General features: G+C 43.7%; 1 protein-coding gene across 2 annotated transcripts in view; it reads left to right on the forward strand.

Annotated features, from left to right (window-relative positions):
• Nucleotides 1–22,484, forward strand: part of vcanb (versican b) — a 51,211-nt gene that overhangs the window by 7,735 nt on the left and 20,992 nt on the right. For both annotated transcript variants that reach the window (XM_050052592.1, XM_050052593.1), the window contains exons 4-7: nt 3,656–3,830; nt 4,140–4,267; nt 5,188–5,484; nt 15,855–16,592. In XM_050052592.1, the coding sequence (XP_049908549.1) occupies nt 3,656–3,830; nt 4,140–4,267; nt 5,188–5,484; nt 15,855–16,592 (1,338 nt within the window). The remainder of the gene's footprint in view (nt 1–3,655; nt 3,831–4,139; nt 4,268–5,187; nt 5,485–15,854; nt 16,593–22,484) is intronic.

Consider the following 22,484-nt stretch of genomic DNA (forward strand, 5'->3'; position numbering starts at 1 on the left):
CACCGTTGCTATGTAACGCAGACATGGTGCGCCAGGCACTTACTCTTTATACAAATTTATCTGCACATTTCCATTAATTGTGCAGCCGGTGAAATAAGTCTCTGGTGACTGCATGGTGGATTGTGGCTTCACAGGCACAGCCGACTCTGCCTTCTGATCTGACAGTATGTTGCTCCATCGTTTTCTGCTCTCCATGGATGGCTTCCAGTAGCTTTTTAACAAGCTCTCAGACCTGCAAGACAAAAGGTATATTTTAGGGCCCGACTCCTAATTAGAAGACTAACTTTACACATAGGCTACGTTAAAACAACATCATACCTGTGCCCACTCACTGTCATGATCTCCCTAGCTTCAAGACCCGCATCTGACAGCTTCTGTATGGCAGTCGCCCTGAGGCTGTGATTGGTGTAGATAGCTGTTGTCCCCGCCTCTTTACACATCTTCGGCAGCATCTGTGCGAGTGAGTTTATTCCCAGCGGAGCTTTAGTGTACCAGATATTGTCTGTGTGAGCTGCTGTCATCCTGGACTTCAGATAAAGGGCATTTGCATCTGGTGGAAGTTTGTTTAAATACTGTTCCAGGGATGAAACGCAACTGCTGACCTAACTGACACTAACCGTCAGTTTTGATTTGATTGTTGATTGCAATCAGCTGTGAGGCGGAGTGATACATACACAGTGAAATAACCGGGATGTTGTACTCCAATATCGTCACGGTTTTACTGTCTCTCGACCAATCAGATTGCAGTCACGGTTTTACTGTCTCTCGACCAATCAGATTGCAGGGCCGGAACTAACTGTTGTATAATTAAGAATTGATGCCACTGGCCAAAAAAACGTAAAAAGTTGACAAAATCCAAACGAAAGTTAAGGTGGTGAAACTCCAAGTAGGGCAGGTGGGAGGGATGGTGGATGGGTCCAACAAACACAGACTTTTACCTGGAAGAGTGGTGTTCGCATCCCATAAAAAATTTGAGCCAAACCCTGTTTTTTACAAAACCCAACCACATGCCTTAGTTGTTGGACTGTATGTGAATGTTAAATTTCCTGTGGAAACAGAAGTGTATTTTGATGGAAGACAATGCATGTAACAGGCAGAACTTGACACAGAGTCCAAGAATGTCAACAACCAACACACCCAGGGTACCTTTCATGTCATTTCTGGACATGACCAACCGCTGATATGTGATGAGGTCATGGTGAGAATGTGTTGGAGANACTGCTGACCTAACTGACACTAACCGTCAGTTTTGATTTGATTGTTGATTGCAATCAGCTGTGAGGCGGAGTGATACATACACAGTGAAATAACCGGGATGTTGTACTCCAATATCGTCACGGTTTTACTGTCTCTCGACCAATCAGATTGCAGGGCCGGAACTAACTGTTGTATAATGATGTTTTGGTCATGGGCTTTTTACTTCCACGTACGACAAACAACAAACACACATGGTTGGGTTCAGGCAATAAAAGCCTAAGAAGAACAGCTTTATGGCGGCCAGCCACAATTAAAACATCCGCGGCCACAAATAGATTTTCTATTTTTGGAGATGGACCACTCATACGTTTGGTTATTGGAGTGCAGAGCAAAGTCAGGGCAGAGATGGAACAGCAGAACAACAGGCATGCTGAAAATGAAAGCATTCAGCCTACTGGGTCTGAAAGTTTGCATTCACTCGCAGCAGCTGCTCCTCTTGGATCTGATCAGCTCTAAATGCAAACACCACTCTCTCAGGTGAAAGTCGGCGTTTGTTGCACTCATCCACCACCCCTCCTGCCCGCCCCATTCAGACTTTTGCCACCTTATTTTTCGTCCTTGTCCCACCGTGTTTCCCCCTGAGGCTGCCGAGCGCCTTTAAACTATAACGGCAACCAACCATGTATCATGCTGACGATAGAGGACGCCTTTTTTAATCGGTTCCTGGCGCCGCAAGTCACTGCCCAAGCGCCAGATTTCAATGACTTCTGAGTGAGACCGGGCTTGTTTGAAGCGACTTAAACAATGAGCTAATTAGAAAAATTGTGGCAGATAAATGATCTGGCCTTTTAAAAACTTGTGCACAATAAACCCGTTTATACAACACGCTAAACACAACTTGAGAGGCAGTAAGTGATTGGTCCTTCTGTATAAACAGCATCTATATATAAACATCACTTCATATATTCAGTTGTAGTGAATGTCAAAGATTTGTGGTGTTTGTCCGACAGAGGGAATCCAGTGGAAATCCCACAGAGCCGTGAGGACACTGACCCTCGCTCCCAGACATTTACACAGATTCCACATTTATACTGAACAGGACTCTTTGTTGAGCAGCTCCACACAAAGACGCTCCCTATGAGTGACACACAACTCTCCATTTCACAGCTCAGCCCATCTATTCACATCCTCCTGCAGCTCTGCCAGGGTTATAATAATCCTCCCATCCAGCTGGAAATAAAGGAGCTAATGACACAAGACAACAGATACATATAGTATCAGGATGACAGCTGAAATCGCTGCAGGCTCTTGTTTCTCTATACTGTCGTGTAATGATAGGCGGAGTGATCCGGTTTCTGTCAGGAATCTGAAGTGTGATAATGTCAACAGGGGACGATCTCTGTCTCGTCAGGTAGAACAGGTTCAGAAATGGACAGAAGTTTCCTCAACCTCATCTTCTGCACTTTGAGAGGGAGATAACTTCAACAGTAATGTTAACAATAGAAATCTTCACTTGCTACCAGTTGATAACCAACATGAGGTGTGCTTGTTGTGAGACAGTTGCTTAAGGGGTCTTAAAAGTCACCAAATTTATCAAGAAAGATGCTACGATCCTGTTCCTTTTCCCCACTGACGATGTTTGGTAGCTGACAGTTTGAGCTCCTCTGTGGCTTCGATGAAATGAAACTTTCCCAGTTGAATTATCAGCACAAAGGATGAACAGTTGCTTTGGGAAGTATCAGATTCTTTGATAAAAACTCTCAGGTACAAGCCTGTGGACATAGAAAAGGAGAAAAAGAGAGAAGTGAACTGTCACTCCTAAGGTGCGTCTCAGCAAAAACCATCCAAACACAGAGCCTAAAATTCTGTTATGTGCATCACTAACGGCGAGCTGTACAAGTAAAGATTGCTCTGCATCTTAAAATGAGAATGAGTAACTCTTGAAATAAGGAATAAGTGGTCATGTCCACCAAAGTGTTTTTTTCTAAGGCCGGAAGTTTTTAAATTCTTTGTAATGTGAGTGCTGCGAATTTATGCTACCTTACAAATGCCAACAGAGTGACAAGGTGCTAAGTGTCTATTCTGCGCTAAATGCTGCACCACTGACTTTTTTTTCTGATCGCTGAAAATTGTTCATCTTTGGGTAAACCGTTGCGCTCATCACTGTCACTTTAGTAGGTTCCCCGTGCTCCCCTACCCATGGTGGTGGGTTTTATTTACAACTGCAACAACCAAGTGTTTTAGATTCACTCCAGCTCTGATTTGCAACTCTGACTGGTTTCTTCTCCACAGCAGCAGCAGCCGAGGCTCATGGGTATTGTGGTATATTCACAAAAAAAGTTGAAATGATTAAAACTTGACATTAAGGATCCTAAGAAGAGCACTTTGTGGTACCAGCGTCCCCTCACACTTCACAGCTCTTCGTCTAATGTAGCTACTGTCTCTGCTCTCTGTCCAGGCGTGGTGTTCCACTACAGAGCCAACACCAGCAGATACACTCTGGATTTTTCTGAAGCTGTGGAGGCGTGTCGCTCCGTAGACGCCCACATCGCTACACCTGAACAGCTCGCTGTTGCTTTTGAGGACGGCTTTGATCAGTGTGACGCAGGATGGCTCTCCGACCAGACCGTCAGGTGTGTGTATATCTGCACCGTTTGTTTGATAAAATCTGTGTTGTCACTCCGTAAAAAATCCAAAATCAAGAACATCTCAATCTGTTTCCAATCAGTTTTAAGTATTTTATAAAATTAAGTTTCATTTGTCTTGATTCTGCAGCGACCGCCTGCCGTATACTTTCTGTTTCATGACACTCATTAAAAACGGGTTTGAAAATGATCATTACACATGCAGAAGATCAGATTTGTAGGACTCAAACATTGTCAAAAATGGCGGAGATTTGTTTGCAGTTAAATCATGTATGTCAATTTTTTTGTTTTTTCCAGGTACCCAATCACAGTTCCTCGTCCCGGCTGTGCAGGTAATCTGATGAGCAAACCAGGAGTGAGAACGTACGGCGTCCGCGACCCCACGGAGAAATACGACGTCTACTGCTACGTAGATAAAATACACGGTAAACACAAAGTACAGAAGTTATACATTGATATCAATATCATGTCTGTGTGTTTGAATGCAGAGTTGCAGTCAGAGCATTGTTAGCTTAGCTTAGCTTAGCATAAAGACTGGAAGCAGGAGGAAACAGTTAGCCTGGCTCTGTACAAAAGTCCATGAAACACTTATCGGCAGATTTAAAGTTCACTGATTAACACAATGTATCCCATATGTTTAATCTGGACACAAGCAGAAACATAAAAACTGCTTTAAGGGGAGTTACATGCCGGACATAGTTTAACCATTTGAAACTAAAGTCATATATAAAAACAACAATGGAAAACATACAATACAATGTCTTTATATCATGTTTAAGTTTCTTTGGACAAAAGCTTTTGCTTTAATGTAATATTAATGCAGGATGTGCTGGTACCCACGATGGGGCCTCCTTGGATCGGACTTAGCTCTGAACTGTGGAGACATGGACACAGGTCAGGGTTTCCCGCTCATTCATCTATTTATGGCGGCCTGCCACAATTAAAACATCCGCCGCCACAAATAGATTTTCTATCTTTGGAGATGGACCACTCATACGTTTAGTTATCGGAGTGCAGAGCATAGTCGGGGCAGAGATGGAACAGCAGAACACCAGGCACAATGAAAATGAACACATTCAGTCTGCTGGGCCTAAAAGTTTGCATTCACTCGCAGCAGCTGCTCCTCTCAGATCTGATCAGCTCTGAACGGCTCGACAGATCAAGAATCCACTCCGCGAGCAACAAACTGTGGGCTTATTGCTTAATTTGTCACCTAGTAACTACATCTATAACAACTTGAGATGCATGAGGATGTGAACTGTAATATGAGCACAACATGTATCATTAACTGATGAAGCTATGTACCAAACCTTCGACTGACTTTGTGTGTCTCTTCTGTCTGTAGGTGACGTCTTCTACCCTCCCTCCCTCAAGGATAAAGTCACCCTGGAGCAGGCGAGACAAGAGTGTGTGAAGCACGACGCGGTGTTGGCGTCACCCGGTCACCTGTTCGCAGCCTGGAGGGCCGGACTCAACCGCTGTGACTACGGCTGGCTGTCTGACGGCAGCGTCCGCTACCCTGTCACCGTCCCCAGGCCGCAGTGTGGAGGAGGCCTGCTGGGGGTTCGCACGCTCTACAAGTTTGAAAACCTAACAGGGTTCCCGGACCCCACTGACAGGCACGGACTGTACTGCTTCAAAGGTAAGAGTGAAACACACAACTCTGCTGTCTGTTACTGTCTGACACAGCCTCACATCATCAGGTGGATTTGTAATATCGGGGAGGACGTACGGCAGCTCTCACCACATATTTAAGTTACTGTTGTGGCTGGTGTGAAGTGCATCCTGCTGTGGGCTGTCAGAAGCTGCAGCCTGAATCACACCAGTGTGGAGACTCTGAGCAGCAGGAGGAGGGAGTGGTATATGGCATATGGTTAGTGACGTTTTGGCACACAGGACTGAATCTGTAGCTGCTGTTACTCTTTGCAGCGTCACTGAAGGTGTTGATTCCTGTACTTAAGGTCTTTGCAATCCCTAAACAAAGGGAATATCTTAGAAATATCTTCCAAATGAAATGACCCCCCAGAATGAATCTGACACCTCTGTCAGCAGGACCACATCATTTATTAATTCCTCCCAAAACTGGAGCAAAAATAAAATAGTTTTCTGATTTGACACAGAAAACCCAAATAATTTGGTACCAACAATTGTGGTCGTGGTTATAAGAAATCAGTGTTGGGTGGAAACAGTAAGGGAGCGATCACACCGAGATGAAACGCCAGAAACGCGACGTCAGTAAAACCATTGTTTTCCTATGATACGGCGCGTCTGACCGGCGTTCAAGCGTCTTTTTAGACGGGCGTTTTTCCAGCGTTTTTGTAGACGCGTGTTTTTAGACGCGCGTAGACGCTAATAAGTTAAAATATTTTCAACTTAGTAGCTAGCGCGCATTGAATAAGCGCTTCCAGTGTTTCAAGCGTCTTTGAAGCGTCCGCGTCTCTAGCGTTTCATTTCTGTGTGATCGCCGCCTAACAGCAGCCTCTGAATCTGACTTCGTAGACCCATCCAATCACTTGACTTCTACTTTCCGTTGGCTTTGTAGCTCTAGAACAATGTCACACTGTATTCCTTTGCTACCAGCAGACAAGTCATATATCTCATGGCCATTAGAGGGCTTTGCATGACGGCATATTAGAGCCATCGTTAGTAAAAAAAAAAAATAATAATAATAATAAATAAAAGAAATAAAATAAAAAATGGGGCTGGGTGAGGGGATAACATTCCAATAAAAAAAAAAATCTGAATTTTCAAGATTTAAGTGGTAAACTCACGAAATAAAAACTTACAGATGTTCTGAGATTAATGTTGTAAATTTACGGGACAAAAAAAAGTATATCCAAGTTTTTCTTTTTGTTTTTAACCTGAATATTATATTATTATATTATATATTTAACCCCTCCCTGAACTCAGTTTTACCTACAGCACACTGATATGCCACCATAGCTTTGTCACTGTAACGGAAACATGTGTAAAATACATAGTGACGTGTAGTTGTGTGATTGATGACAAAAGACAGCTTGAGAGAGAAGTTGCTCCACACACCAATCAAACCAATCACCAACTGATCGGACTGTCAAACTGTCTGTTTCGGAGAGTTGTTGGAAAGGAGGTTTTAGACACCTCAAGACAATCCAAGCACTCAAGAAGTGATCCAACAGAATCCTCAAAAGCACCGAATGTGACAAATTCTAACTGACTCCTCTTGGAACATTTCTGGTTTTGTTCATGAGTGAAAAAGTGGAAAAAGTCTGCAGAATTCATCACTGGAAGCTTTTTGAACTTATTGTTGTATTGGGTTTTGCTCTTGTAGCTAAGGATACATCTGCAGCAGAAAATTAACTTAAAAAAACCCCCTTAGAGCATTGATAAGCACATTAGGATAGAATCGTCTTTATTTAAGGATATTTCCTGAAGGGATTAGGGCTGCACAATGTGCAAAGAAAATCACACTGCAGCTACTTTAACAGATGTGATCACAATATGAGGCCTGATTTTAGTGGTATTGATAAATTATTGCATTTCATTGTCACTTTTTCATTGTCAAACATGTTCCATTACATCTGGAATATGATTTGTAGGCCAGGGCGTCTCTGTAGCACCACAATGCTTCATTTATAAAGGCATGTGTGACACATTTTACCTTCATCGAAAACTTGCAGCTCCTGCAATTTAGATATTGCACTTGTCGTGGCCATATTATGATTTAGATAATATTTTGATGAATTGGGCGTAGAGATGCACCGATCCAGCTTTTTCAGTTTGGATACCGATCCCGATGCTGTGGCCACAAAAACCACTATTCATTGCAACTATCTGCAATCAGCACATAAATGTATCTCTATATCGACTGTCCCGTCACATCTGATGTCAGATCAAAGGGGATTGGCACCGTTTGGCAAGTTTGGCACGCGTAATGGAAACCCAACCTGATTTGATTAACACAGCTGCAAACTAATGAGTTCACACCCCTCTCAGCCAACCACAAACAGCCACAGCATCAGATAGGGAGTATATATTCAGCATCTGTCATCTTAGAAAAGTCAAAAGAAAAGAAACAGAGTGAGACTGCGAGAGAGAAAGAGAGAGAGCGCGCGCACGAGAGAAACGCAACATTGATTAACAATTGTGGTGACCTCCTCCCAGGCTACCTTTGCATCATCAGCCCGTGGAGGTCTGCTCGCCTCCCAGGCTACCTTTGCATCATCAGCCCGTGGAGGTCTGCTCGCAGTTCCGTATATTCGGACACCTCGAGCTTGGACCTCCCGGACCAAAACATCAGTTTCCTCCTGGGAGAAGTTTGGCCATCTGAGCTGCTGCTCTCTTCTGCCATGGCCAATTAAGTAAACTCTCATTACACCTTTGCGCGGCGCATTTAAGGGCGAGGAGAGGGGCTCATTTGATTGGTGTGATGTGTGTAAAACCCACTCCACGCCTTCTCTCCTCCCTCTTTCCGACTTGCGCAGGTAGGAGGGACGGAGGTGTGAAAGAGGAGTAGCTGCGCCAGCGCGCACGGTGTGCCACACCCAGTTGGCGAAGCGCAGGTGCGCTGCCTCGCCTGGTCTGCGAAACTAGAGGCCGATATGTGTACCATAGGGTGCACTAGGGGCCGTTGTAACTACCGTACGTCACTGGTCACCTCTTTGATCCATTGGTTGTGTGATGGAGGGGTTACATCCTTAGATTTAAATGGAATTGAGAATCTAGCTAGTAGAGAGGAAAAGAAAAGGCAACAACCATCGTTAAGTGAGCAAGGACCCCAGAATCATCTGGAGCTGAGAGTATTGCCTCCACTTCCATCTAATCATCGACACAGATTCAGTCCAGCTCTCTGCCTTTGTGCACACTCCAGTCTGACTCTCCTCCAAATGTCCAAATCACTGAAGGTCTTGACTCGTGAGGTCACAAGAAATCTGCAGCTCCCCACATAAACGCTGAGGTGTGTTGCAGCACAAACATGCCACAATGTGCAGCCGTCTAAAAGCAGCAGGGCCTTTAGATGTGGCAGCAGAGGGAGAACAAACCCAAACAACAGGAGGGTAAACTCCCACTGCCCTGTTTATGGTGGGCCACGCTCTTTTTTTTATGAGGGGAAAACCCAACTCATGCACTCTAACACAGATACAGCAGAAAGGGGACAGGTCCCTAATGCTTCACAGCTGGACCCTGCCCAAACACACAGACAGACAGACAGACAGATGGAGGGAGGGAGGAGAGAGGAGGAGGAGTGCAGATCTCCCATAACTAACATCAACATTAAAAACCAGTCAGAAACACAAACCTGTAAAAAGAGCGGCTCTATTAGTGCGGTGTGAAGCAGGTAGGAGCCGAGAAGGAACCGATTACACACGTCAGCTCTGATGCCTTACACATGATATAATTGCAAACAGTCGCATGTTTGGCGCGGAGTAAAGGTACTTTCTGAACCTGACGGCTGTGTAATGTGTTCTGCCAGGCGCTGAGTGAGGTGGCAGGGCCGCAGGAGGCAGACGCAGAGGTAATGGTACAGAGAAGTGACAGACCCCAGCCCAGCCAGATGACTGCAGCTCGCCAAACACATGACATCATATCTGGGCTGGGCCGAGCACGCAGGCAGGGTCTCTTACATGGTGCGAAAGACCAGAACACAGCGAATCCCCAGAGACTGCAGGCCAGTTAACACCTATAGTATGTGAAGTGGTGGAAGAAGCACTCAGAGCAGCCTGAAGATACTCTGTTAGTCCTGCGTTAAAACCTTCTCAAGTATCAAAGTATTATCAGAAAGGTGCGACTGTTGACAGGCAGCTGCGTGACATATTGGAGCACTTCCACGTCCAGTGTGAACATGGCGTCACCTTTCACACATTAAAACAGGAAACAAACAGAAATGTTTTTTAACACGGGTTTTCCATCATTTGAGTTTCAGCTGGAGCTCTTTTAATGACATCATCCTGTTGTGTCCTCTTCTGCAGTGGTGTAATGGCATACCATGCAGGACTTCTTGTTTACTGTTAGTAACGGTGGTGCAGTGGTTAGCATTGTCACCCCACAGCAAGAGGGTTCCACCCCCCATCTGGTGTTGAAGCCCTTCTGTGTGGAGTTTGCATGTTCTCCCTGTGTCAGCGTGGGTTTCCTCCAGGTGCTCCAGCTTCCTCCCACAGTCCAAAGACATGCAGGTTAACTGGTGACTCTAAATTGTCCGTAGGTGTGAATGTGAGTGTGAATGGTTGTCTGTCTCTATGTGTCAGCCCTGTGATAGTCTGGTGACCTGTCCAGGGTGAACCCTGCCTCTCACCCAGTGTCAGCTGGGATAGGCTCCACCCACCGCGACCCCTAACAGGGTAACAGGTTATGGAAAATGAATGAATGTAAACAGCAATGCCTGCAGAAGTGAAACCCCAGATTCTTTTTCTTGGTGCTGTGTCTGTGATTTTCATAGCTTCCTCTATGATGCGTGCCCTCACGGTCTGGTCGCAACCTTTTGAAAGTAAAAATGAGGTCCCGACTACGGCTGCACCTAACGATTATTCTCATTGTTGAGGAATCTGTCGATTATTTCTTTGATTAGTCGACTAATCATTTTATCGAAAAATGTGTTAAAATGTCTCGCCCAAACCCCAAAATTATGTCATCTAATGTCTTGTTTCATACTCACGCCAAACGGTTTTATTCACCGTCACAGGAGAGTGTGTAAAGCTGCCAATATTTGAACGTAAGAAGCTGCAATAAGAGTATTTTGGGTACTTTTATAGTACTTTTCTATGAAAAATGAGTCAGACCGATTAGTCGACTACTAAAATAGTCACCGATTATTTTAATAGTCGATTAGTCATCGATTAGTCAACTAATCATTGCAGCCCTAGCTGTTAGCTGTTAGCAGTTAGCAGCAGGTGGCCAGAACTAACAGCTAACAGAGGTTACACTGAGTTACATAATGATGCGGTCAAGCTCTATTCAGTAAAAATGACAATTGGGCTAAGGTAAATTCTAACATTCTCATGATGTGTTCAATGTGATCTTGTAAAATGTAGTTTTTGGCAAGAAACCCAGATAAATACAGCTGCTTAAAGGAGAATGTTTAAGGAGGTAGATGTGGTCATGATAAATATCTGATGGACTGATATTTGTTTAGGTCTGAGGGTGACGATCTTGACTGCTCAGCTTGTTGTGACATCTTATCTTACTATATACTGACGAAAACTCTTTGTGTGTCTGTTCCACGTTTTTCTCCTCACTGACNCTCAAGAACCCATAACTTCCGCTTATATAGATTTTCCACCATTTTGAATTTTTTGAAAAACACTTCAAATCGATCTCTTCCTAGGAAGTTTGACCGACTGCACCTGAACGCTGTGCTTAGAAACATCCTGAACACAGCAACATCAGAAGAAACTAAAGGGCCATACACATGCCGCGTCTTTAACTGCCTGGAAAACGGGAGGTCGGGCGTTACTCTTGTGCCTTTTTTGTGCCACCTTTTAAGTAGAGATGTACCGATACCACTTTTTCCTTCCCAATACCGATTCCGATCCCTGAACCTTAGGTATCTGCCGATACCGAGTACCGATCCGATACCAGCACGTAAAATAAAAATGGATGGGATATGAATTGTTGTATGTCTCAACTCCTAAAACTCTATGTAAAATATTAAGAAATAAATACATAATAGTAGAATGAATGCCATAAAACTTTTTTTAATCATTATTATCCAGTGTTGACACAGATCAAGACACAGGTTAAAGTGCAGCCACACAATTTGGTAAAAAAGACATTTTAAAGGCTACAGTAGAATGCTTTTTAAACTCCACTCCGTTTCCATTTCATTTGCCTGTAGCGTGCGTAATGACGTGAGGCATTACATGGTACATCGGATTGGTCATAGGCTGTACTCGGCAGGTTGCGTCTCAGGTTGCTAAGCAACCTTAACAAGCGTTATAGAAGCATCATTTACCTGAAACCCTGAGTGCAGTGCTGATCTTCTTCCAGGCGCTGTTTATAAGTGTGTAGGCCTATCATCTGTGGGACAGATGTAAAGCTCTGGGTAGCCCTGCACTAACATGATCAACTTTTACATATTTATCAGACTGAATATTTACAGAAGATGGGAAAGATATCTGTCGCTGTGATTGGTTGGTCCTCTTCACATGACATGCAGTGCACTCTGCTGCGTTCCTGAAGTTGAACTCTGTTTATCTCGGGGCACAGCCATCGCACCCTGAAAAATAGGCGCTTGGGAACACGGTGCGCGGCACTTTGGCACCGCTCTGGTGTTTGAGCTCCTACAGTGCGTCTACATTTAAAACAATGAATTTTAGGGCGCAAAAAACGCAGCATGTGCACGGCCCTTAAGAAAATCCAGTTAGAGGACAGATGCATACACCGCCACACACTGCGAGTGGGTTATACGTTATAATTGAGAGGAATTACTTCTGTTTGACATTGCTTTTTAGGAAAATACTACATAGTTAATCTTTAATGGCACCAGCTGGAGAATTAGCTCCACCAGCTGTTTGTCTCTATCAGCCAACAAACTCATATGCACACAAACGTAGTGGATGGAAACAAGCGTTCGTTCAAGTTTTATTTAGTCAGTTTTTGGGGAATTTTGGTTTTTAGATGGAAACTTTTTGTAAGAGGTCACAATCTGAAAAGACCTGAAAACACCATTTAAACCTACTGGATTTATACTCATCTAAATGTTTTTAATGTTAAAAAAATGTTCTCAATAGTAGCTCTAGCTGTCATAAAGTAAAAAGTACAATATTTCCCTCTGGAATATAGAAGTAGAAGCAAATGGAAATACTCAAGTAAAGTACTTAAACAATGTTCGCAAGAGAAAGAGAAAAGGGGAACCCCACCTAATACCACCCGCCCACGCCTCCCACCCGTCCCTACGTGCTCCTGACAGCCAGCGCGGAGGGACGGAGGGGAGTCAATTACGTAGCGTTTATTAAAGCATTATGCCAGTGACGTTCAAAGCCGGCTGCTTTCTCCCAAGACACCAACTACATGAACTCAGCACTTAGACCTCCACAAAGGAGAGCATTGTGTGTGTGTTTAGGAGTCCCATTTCCTGTCTTTGCTCATATGGTATGTATTCCATCATAATGAGATATAAATCTTTGTGACCATCACAGCAGAGCTCTTTACAACAAAAGCCGTATGGTCTGTGCAGGGCTGTAAATAGTTTGTGTTTAGAGGAGAAAGATGGATTCAGGCTTTAGAAAGAGAAACTGGTTCACTGTGAAAGCCACAAAGAAAAACACGGCTCCTCTGGCCACACTCAGGTCTTCATTAGTGACTGTTTTTATTCTGACACGGCTGGCACCGCAGTCTGTTTTATTTCTGACAGGTGACTTCATGTTTTAAAAATCAAAGCTGCTACATGTCCTTTTATAGCCGTCTGTAAGCTAACGGCCGTCTGACAGCTGCATGATTAGCCTTTTCCAGATAGTGCAGTTTTCTTTTTGTAATGAGTCATGATGATACAGGTTTATTCTGTAAACATTTAAACTTGGATATAACCAACGTTAGCAGGACTGGACTACGTGCTTCATCCCTGTGATGACAAATGATGTATACTTTACATGACTGCAGAGCATACCACCTCTCTTTGGGATGATTTTCTACCTGTTTAGGCAGCCATGATTATTTTTAACGTGATATAAATCAAGGTTGCTCTTCGGTGTGGCGTTCACTGCCACCTGGGCATTTGAGTATCTGATGACTACACCTGATGGACTGTGCAGTGTTACTCAAACATTCATGAAGCTTGATCAAAAACAAACTGATGAAATGCAGAGAAACCTCAGAAGAAGGGGGATAAAATGATATTTTAGGTTTTAAGGACAAAACAAACCTGATTCGCTTTGATAGAGAAGTTGTGAAGTCTATTTTTAGACAGTAACTGAATCTTTTTCTTTAATTGGAGTATCCTGGATCATTTAATGACACTATAGTTTGTATTATGACCATCATTTAAATGGTTTTTAAAGGGACAGTTCACCCCAAAATCAAAAACGCATATGTTTCCTCTTACCTGTAGTGCTGTTTATCAGTCTAGGTAGTTGTGGTGTGAGCTGCAGAGTGGTGGAGATATCAGCCGTAGAGATGTCTGCCTTCTCTCCAGTATAATGAAACTAGATGGTACTCGGCTTGTGGTGCTCAAAGTGACAAAAAAATACATTTGAAAAACTCAACATCAATGTCTCTTTGCAGAAATCATGACCTGGTTACTCAAGATAATCCACAGACCTTGTTGTGAGCAGTTTCATGTAGGAACTATTTTCTTTCTACTGAACTACACCTGCCAACTGTATCACTACTCAGAGAGAAGTGTGCATCCACTGCTAGCTCACCTAGCACCACTGAGCTAGCTAACGTTACAGCTCAGCTGAGGAGGACGCCATTAATATTTACATCTCGCGCTGTCATGAGCACGAGCCTCTTGTCCATGAGTAGATGCACACGTACTTCTGTTTAGTGATTCGGTTGGCAGGTGTAGTTCAGTAGAAAGAAAATAGTTCCGACATGAAACTGCTCTCAACGAGGTCTGTGGATTATCTTGAGTAACCAGGTCATGATTTCTGGAGAGGGACATTGATGTTGAGTTTTTCAGATGTATTTTGAAAGCTGATCTAGTTCCATTATATTGGAGAGAGGGCAGACATCTCTACAACCGATATCGCCAACACTCACACCAAAACCATTTGGATTGATTGAGCACTACGGGTAAGAGGAAAAATATGTATATTTGATTTTGGGGTGAACTGTCCCTTTAAAATATAGTCAGAGAAGTTCAGAGTTTTCCGTGAGGATGGCTCTAAATACTCCAATACCCATGAGCCTTAGCCGATGTTGCTATGGAGAAGGAGACGTTATCTCTTTCCATGACTTCTTGATGTACTAAAATGTTAGTTTTCTCAAAAATCCATAACTGTATACTGTATGTATCATACCAAGTCATCAGAGTCTCTGCTGCTGCCCGAAAAGGTAGGATGTACAAAGAAATGTGGTATGCTTTAGAAAAAGCTTCACAGTAATGTAAAGGCATGAAAATAATTTAGTCTTTTCAAATTATATTGGACCTGATGGACGGAATTCTGATTCTTTAAAGTTTTAACACCCTGAGACCTGAGTTGTTTTTTAGTTTTTGGTAAGCATTTTGTATTTTCTCCAAGCTATTTGGATTTTTAATAGTCACAAGTTCGTAACAAAGTATAAAACTGTTTATTTCAATGCCTAAAAATGGCTGTGCAAAAACAAAATTGCAAACAATGCAACATTTGTTCAGTGTTTCGTAACTATGGGTGAGGGGGTCACTGCTCAAGTCTAAAACTGTTTGAAAGTGTTCATTCAACGCCTGAATATCGCTGTGCAAAACAAAATTGCAAATAATACAACATATCTAAATGTCTTAGGATTTGTCCTGGTTATATAATTAAAGCTAGGACTGTCCTTTTTGTCTCTAGGAACAGCCTGTTACACCGAATAATAATAAAGTCCCAGTGTCGTCAAATGAGTACCTCCTAATTCTCAGTGTCAAATTTGTTGCCATATCAAACTACAAACATTATTAAGCATAAATAAACAAATTTCAATCATAAAATGTGATCAGGTTTTGGACCTTGTCCACTTTTGTGTTGGAATCGGCTGACTTGGCAGAGAGGGCCACCATCTTGTTTTTACATGAGTGTACGGTGCTTGTGCCACCACAAGATGGCACATGAAAGTGTCCATGAATGAGGACAACAGGTTTAAGTTAAGCAGGATGAAGTGTAAGGTTCAGGAGACCAAAATGGTTTTAAACTATGGTTCCTTTTGTTCTGATTTGTGTGGGGAACAAGACTTATGGGCCAGTGTGCATGGCGAGATCCTGCAATACCAACTTTGACCACTAGGCTGATGAGTTTCAGTATCATTAAAATATGAATTTGGTCATTTCTTTCATTACTGACGTTTCTGTTTGGCAGCTGAGTCTCTACAGGCTGAGGTTTTAAATCTTCCTCTCTCCTTCTCTGTGTCCTTCTCTTACAGCTAAAGAACCAGAGCCGACTACTGAGAGTCCACCGATGATCCCAGCTGAGTACAAACCTGACAGCCCCGTATACGCTCCACACACTCCAACACCCAGACCAGCCCTAGTTCCTGAAAGAGCTGAAATTCAAAGAGCCCCCACAGCCGCAGCACACCAACACACCTCCCCTCACACCACAGTCAACGTGATCCCCACTGTCATATTAGATGACTACGATATTCGAGGTTTTGACTCGCACAAAGTAGAGTCGGTACCAGTTAGAGAAGACATTTTGCTCCCCATGCAGCTCCCTCCTTTACCCACCACCCGCTCCCAGCCCGCACACCTTGACATCTCCCACGGGGGAACGGAGGCAGGCCAGGTGGGGTCAGGCCAAGGGGAGAGCAGCGGCAGCGCTGATGGAGGCAGCAGTGATGACAGCTCAAGTGGCGCTGAGGTGGGAGTAGTGGTGACCCCAACACAGGTGTGGGTGGAAGCAACGTCCAGACTGTCACAGCTTCTAGAGACCGCTCCAGGGGTGGTCATTCCAGAAATCCACATCCCAGGATCAGACGTCACTGCTGGGGCCGGAGAGGAGGGGCAACAACCGGCTGTTGTTTTTAAAGAAGACGTCACCTCTGGAACTCCACCGACGTTTGACCTCGACCCATCACTGGCTCTTCCTGTAGACAGGGAGTCTTCAGCCAAACCACCTTTCCATCTCATCATCGTCAGCTTGCACGACCAAAATCAGTCAAGTAAGTCTGGGTCAGCTGGTGTGATGGATAAAATCATATGTGTGAGATATGTAAGAGTCTAATCTTAAGTCTTAAGTGTCTGTTGGTCATTCTCCAAAACATTCTCTTAAACATGTTTGGTATTTGCGACTGATTGCAGCTACCGATGACGTCACTTGTGTGTTGCCATGGGAGACGTACCTGTAAATAAACAGCTTTACTTGAAGTTAGCTTCCTTTTATAAAGTTCACTTAGCTCCATTTCCCTCCTCAGGCCCTACTCTCCTACGTGTCTCACCAAACTGTACATTTTTACCTTGTTTTTTATTTTGGCCTTTTCAGCACAAACGTCGCTGCATTTAAACAAGCTGCTGGTGGGCCCCCATGTCTGTTGTGGTATGTGAACATGTGACAGTCAGCGTCCATGTTTGTTTCAGTACAAGAACGTGTAACAGTTGGCATCCATATTTGCTTGGGTACAAAAATGTGACAGTTGGCATCACTGATTGTTTTGGTAAAAGAACATGTCACAGTTGCGTCCATGTTTGTTTGACAGTTGGTGTCCATGTTTGTTTTTGTACAAGAACATGCAACTTTTGGCGTCCATGTTTATTTCGGGACAAGCATACATAACACTTGGCGTCCAGTTAGCGTCCATGTTTGTTTTAGTATGAGAATGTGTGTCAGCTGGCATCCATGTTTGTTTTGACAGTTGGCAGCCATGTTTGTTCTGGTATGAGAACATGTGTTGGTTGGCGACCATGTTTGTTTTGGGATGAAAACGTGTCAGTTGGCAGCCTTGTTTATTCTGGTATAAAAACACATGTCGGTTGGCGGCCATGTTTGTTTTGGTACGAGAACATGTGACAGTTAGCAGCCATGTTTGTTTTGGTACGAGAACACGTGTCAGTTGGCATCCATGTTTGTTTTGGTACGAGAACACGTGTCAGTTGGCGTCCATGTTTGTTTTTTGGTACGAGAACACGTGTCAGTTGGCGTCCATGTTTGTTTTGGTACGAGAACACGTGTCAGTTAGCCGCCATGTTTGTTTTGGTACGAGAACACGTGTCAGTTAGCAGCCATGTTTGTTTTGGTATTAGGAGAACACGTGTCAGTTAGCAGCCATGTTTGTTTTGGTATTAGAACACGTGTCAGTTAGTGTCCATGTTTGTTTTGGTATGAGAACACGTGTCAGTTAGCAGCCATGTTTGTTTTGGTATTAGAACACGTGTCAGGTAGCAGCCATGTTTGTTTTGGTATGAGAACACGTGTCAGTTAGCGTCCATATTTGTTTTGGTATGAGAACATGTGTCAGTTGCCGTCATGTTTGTTTTGGTATGAGAACACGTGTCAGTTAGCGTCCATGTTTGTTTTGGTATTAGAACACGTGTCAGTTAGAAGCCATGTTTGTTTTGGTATTAGAACATGTGTCAGTTAGCAGCCATGTTTGTTATGGTATTAGAACACGTGTCAGTTAGCAGCCATGTTTGTTATGGTATTAGAACATGTGTCAGTTAGCCGCCATGTTTGTTTTGGTACGAGAACACGTGTCAGTTAGCGTCCATGTTCGTTATGGTATGAGAACACGTGTCAGTTAGCAGCCATGTTTGTTTTGGTATTAGAACATGTGTCAGTTAGCCGCCATGTTTGTTTTGGTACGAGAACGCGTGTCAGTTAGCCGCCATGCATGTTTTGGTATGACAACATGCAACAGTTGGCATCCGTGGTTGTTTTGGGACAAGAGTACGTGTCAGTTGCCGTCCATGTTTCTTTTGGTATGAGAACACGTGTCATTTGGCATCCATGATTGTTTTTGTACAACAACATGCAACAGCTGGTGTCCATATTTGTTTTTAAAGTTGGCATCCATGTTTGTTTTTGTACAACAACATGCAACAGCTGGTGTCCATATTTGTTTTTAAAGTTGGCATCCATTTTTGTTTTAACAGTTGGTGTCCATGTTTGTTTATGTACACGAACATGCAACAGTTGGCGGCCATGATTGTTTTGTTTGTATGTTCTCAGGGGAACTGCCCATTGGTCCGACAGCCCATTGGTTCGACATCCCATTGTTCCGACCATATTAAACTCATTGTTCCGAAGTCCGTTCCGAAATCATCATGATGCCCTGTGGTTAAGGTCTGGTTAGGTTTAGGCACAAAAACCACTTGGTTAGGGTTAGGAAAAGATCATGGTGTGGGTTAAAATGAAAAAGAAAGTGACAAACACATAAGCCGTGAGCCTGCTCCGCCTCAAGCCGGTCGCGGCGCACCATACGCCCGCCGCGAGCCGTTCAGCACCACGGACAGTCGGACTAATGGGATGTCGAACCAATGGGCTGTCGAACCAATGACATGGACCCGTTCTCAGTCGTCACATTTGGTGTTTAGAGTTTTTGCTTTTTGCTTGAGCAAAGAAAACAAAAGAAGGTGAATATACCAGCTGGACAAGAGTTTAAAAATTAAACTACACAGAGGAGTACACGGCAGGCATATTGAATTCACACAGATCTTTGCAAATTATATTTAAATCAGTATTTAATTTTTTAAAATCAAAAAGTAGTTTTAATTAAAAAAAAACACTGTTTTGGGAAGATGGAAAGACTGTTTCAGAGGTTTAACTTGGAATTAAAGAGAAAAAAGACAACTTTCTTGACATGATTCACAGTGAACTGTCCACTGGTCAACTCACGGACCATAACGTCATTAGAAAAACACTGCTGGAAGGTCAAACCCCAGTATGGATGCAGTGGGATTCACAGACTGACCTCCAGAGTGTGATTACTGCAGAAATATGGCGGACAGTAACCAGTATTTCACAGCCATCTTCTGTTTGACAACCCTGACCTCAACTGAACCGCAACACATTTTCCACATATGTTTACTGTAATGTGTTTCCCCCCTGCATCTTTCGCAAGCCTTTTGTGCTTTGGACCGAAACGTTCTCACATTTCACGTGAAACTGTTCCATCTTTCAGCGGGAACATTTATCTGTCAGTGACCTCATGTTTGTTGCACTGTGCTGTCAGGGACTCTACAGTAATCTGCTGCGGCTGATTAGTGTTGTTTGTTGTCTTCGTAGGAAACAGCGAAGAGTTTGTTACCTTTTGTTTGCTGACAGATTCTCACACACACACACACACACAGTTTGCAGAGCCAGATGTGGAAAGTTATGAAGTCAGTCATCTCTGCTGGGCCAGTTTTGTAGCTTAACATATTGTAAACACATCACAGTGTGTCCAGTGGGGAAAGCAGCTTCATGAATAGTCAAATATATCAGAGCAAATTAATCTGTCGCTTCACAAAGACACACTGGTGGTCTGACGCAGTGATTAACCACCTCTAAAGAGCTCAGTGTTCAGCTCTCTAAATATCCGTAGACAGAGATGAGAGGACCCCAGATATTTGACCTTAATTGTCTTCTCTCGAGGGAGCTGCTTGAGTTGCCACAACTAACAACTCCTCCAACTGTTTCCACATTCTCTGTCTTTCCCCACATTTGTCTGTATTAGCTCTATTCCCACTATGGAGGGATTACTGAATCAGGCCCAGGGACCCCGAATGCTCAGGGGGCCCCAAAGTCTAAATGTCTTTAACTAAGGTTTCTTGTTGGAGAGTTCTCAGTCAAAAGTGCCAAAGGGGTGTTTTCTTTGCTCCAAATCTTTCGATCGTATCAGCTGATACTGCGTCTGATCTAATATTTGTCTTTATTATATTTTTATTAATATTCCCTGACATGATATAGCTGCTCAACACTTATAAAGTAACTTTTTACTGCCCTTTCGCATGGAAAGTTTCAAGTGTGTTAAGCACAGTTTAGAACAAAGATTCGCAATGACATGAAAAAGTTTTGCCGAAGAAAGTTGCAGCGGTGTGAACTGGCCGCTCTGAGCTTGACTCAAGCCAATCAGCTCATTGTGAAGTCCGCTGGTGAAGTCCAAATGACTGCAGACGGCGTGTTTGCTTGCTGCAGCAGGTGCTCCGTCCCCGCCGAGCCCTGTTTCCATCCTCATAGTGTGCCGGTGTTGGACGGTGGGTCACTGCTGCTGCTCGCTGTACGTGCTGTTTTACACCATTTCATCACTACTACAAATGCAGCTGTAGCCAGTATCTCACTAGCACTATCCTCATTTATATTTTAAGAAGCTACAAATTATATTCAGCCACAAAAGAAGTCTGAAAAGCTGCAAATCAGAACAGAAGTACAGAGAGTTGTTGCATAGAGATGATACACCGTCTCATCTAGTTGCATTGGTGTGAACCGGCAGGTTTTTAGAACGTTGCAGAACGGTGCTTAGCAAGTAGTCGCCTGTTTCAACTCGTCTCGTTGCGAAGCTTTGGTCTGAACTGGGCTTTACACCCGACCGTGATGCATTTAATTTTGACTTGACCAGCAGACTTCACCACAAGCTGATTGGCTGTTGAAACAGGTGACAAGCTTTACGTTCTAAAACCAGCCACCAGTGATTTGACCGGCTGAGTCGTATGTGACATACTGAAGAGCACAAAAAAAAATTGACGCACAGAATGTCAGCACAGGGGTCATCTCTGCTGTGGGACGCCGTTTTCTGCTTCCATGAAGTCCATCTCATCTTTAAGTGGAATGTCGTTGCTAGCACGTAGCATCTGATCTGACATGTAGTGTGGGCTTGACTGGAAATCCAAACTTATCTGCAGCTTTGAGAGCATTTGTTTGCACTTACCTTAACACAAGTAACCTATGATCCAACTTGTAAGCTAGGAAATGTGATGGAGTAAGAGAGAAAGTTGACAGAAATATAAAAACTCAAGTAAAATACAGATGCTTCCAAAAAAATACTTAAGTATTGTAACAAAGTATTATTACCTTGTAGGACAGGAACCAGACACACACACACACACACTGTGGTGGTTTTTTTTGTCTCTCTGCGGAGTCTCTTCATGGTCGGTACGTGTTAATTTGACATTTGACATTTTGCAGGTGAAGGCCAGAGGGGCCCCCTGACACTTTGGGCCCCTGGGCCTGTGCCCGGTAGGCCTGTCCAGTAATCCACTCATGAACCTGAGGAGCACATTAAGAAAACAGGCGTGGCTAAAGCGATTTAAAAACAGCAGAATGAAACCACAAACTAAAACAAACAAAAGTTTACAAAACACAATAAAGTGCTAACTAACCCTGACTGGAACAAACACCTTCAGGAGGATCTGACCACAGGGGTCATCAATAACTTCCTTAACACCAATCACGTCTCCAGTGAGAGAAAGAGTGATGATAAAGCATGCATTAGACCTCATACCTGGGTTTGCCTCAGTGTGAGTGGGGGTTTGGTGCAGGGGCCACACACACACACACTCAAATTACAGCGCTCATGTGTTTGTTACCCCCTCAGCCAAGTGGTGCCATCTTCCAGCAGTTGTTTATTATTGAAATGCTGAAGGCGTATCCTGTTGCAGAGGTAATACATCATCACATAAAGCAGCCGCCGGTTTGTGTGAGGCCCCCGACTCACTGTTTCCACGTCTTGAGGAAATTAGGAAAATTGAAGCATCGAGTGCTTTAATGAAAACTCTTCCTATTTCATGTTGGATCAAGTTCCGAGTCACACAGAGGCTTTTTAGACTTGTTGCGTCTGACCCAGGTTAACTCCTTAGATTTGTTTAGCTGGAAGAGGAGCTCATAATCCAGTCACAGCGTGCGCTTCTCCTCACATGAGATAACCAGACTCAGGTCTGTGTTTATGTCACGTTCAGCTCTGTTTTTCTCACAGTTTCCACAATATAGCTTCCATGTGTACCGTAAAGTCTTAATGAAGAGACACAAGCATGCTTTGTTAGAGAGCGGCCCCTGGCACCCACTGACCTTCATCAGAAGCTGATTGTTAACCGACCAGATACACACCCTGGCTTCCTTTAATCAATATCAGACACATGCTGCA

The sequence above is a fragment of the Epinephelus moara genome, chromosome 9 (assembly GCF_006386435.1).
Source record: "Epinephelus moara isolate mb chromosome 9, YSFRI_EMoa_1.0, whole genome shotgun sequence".
Classification (NCBI taxonomy): Eukaryota; Metazoa; Chordata; class Actinopteri; order Perciformes; family Serranidae; genus Epinephelus; species Epinephelus moara.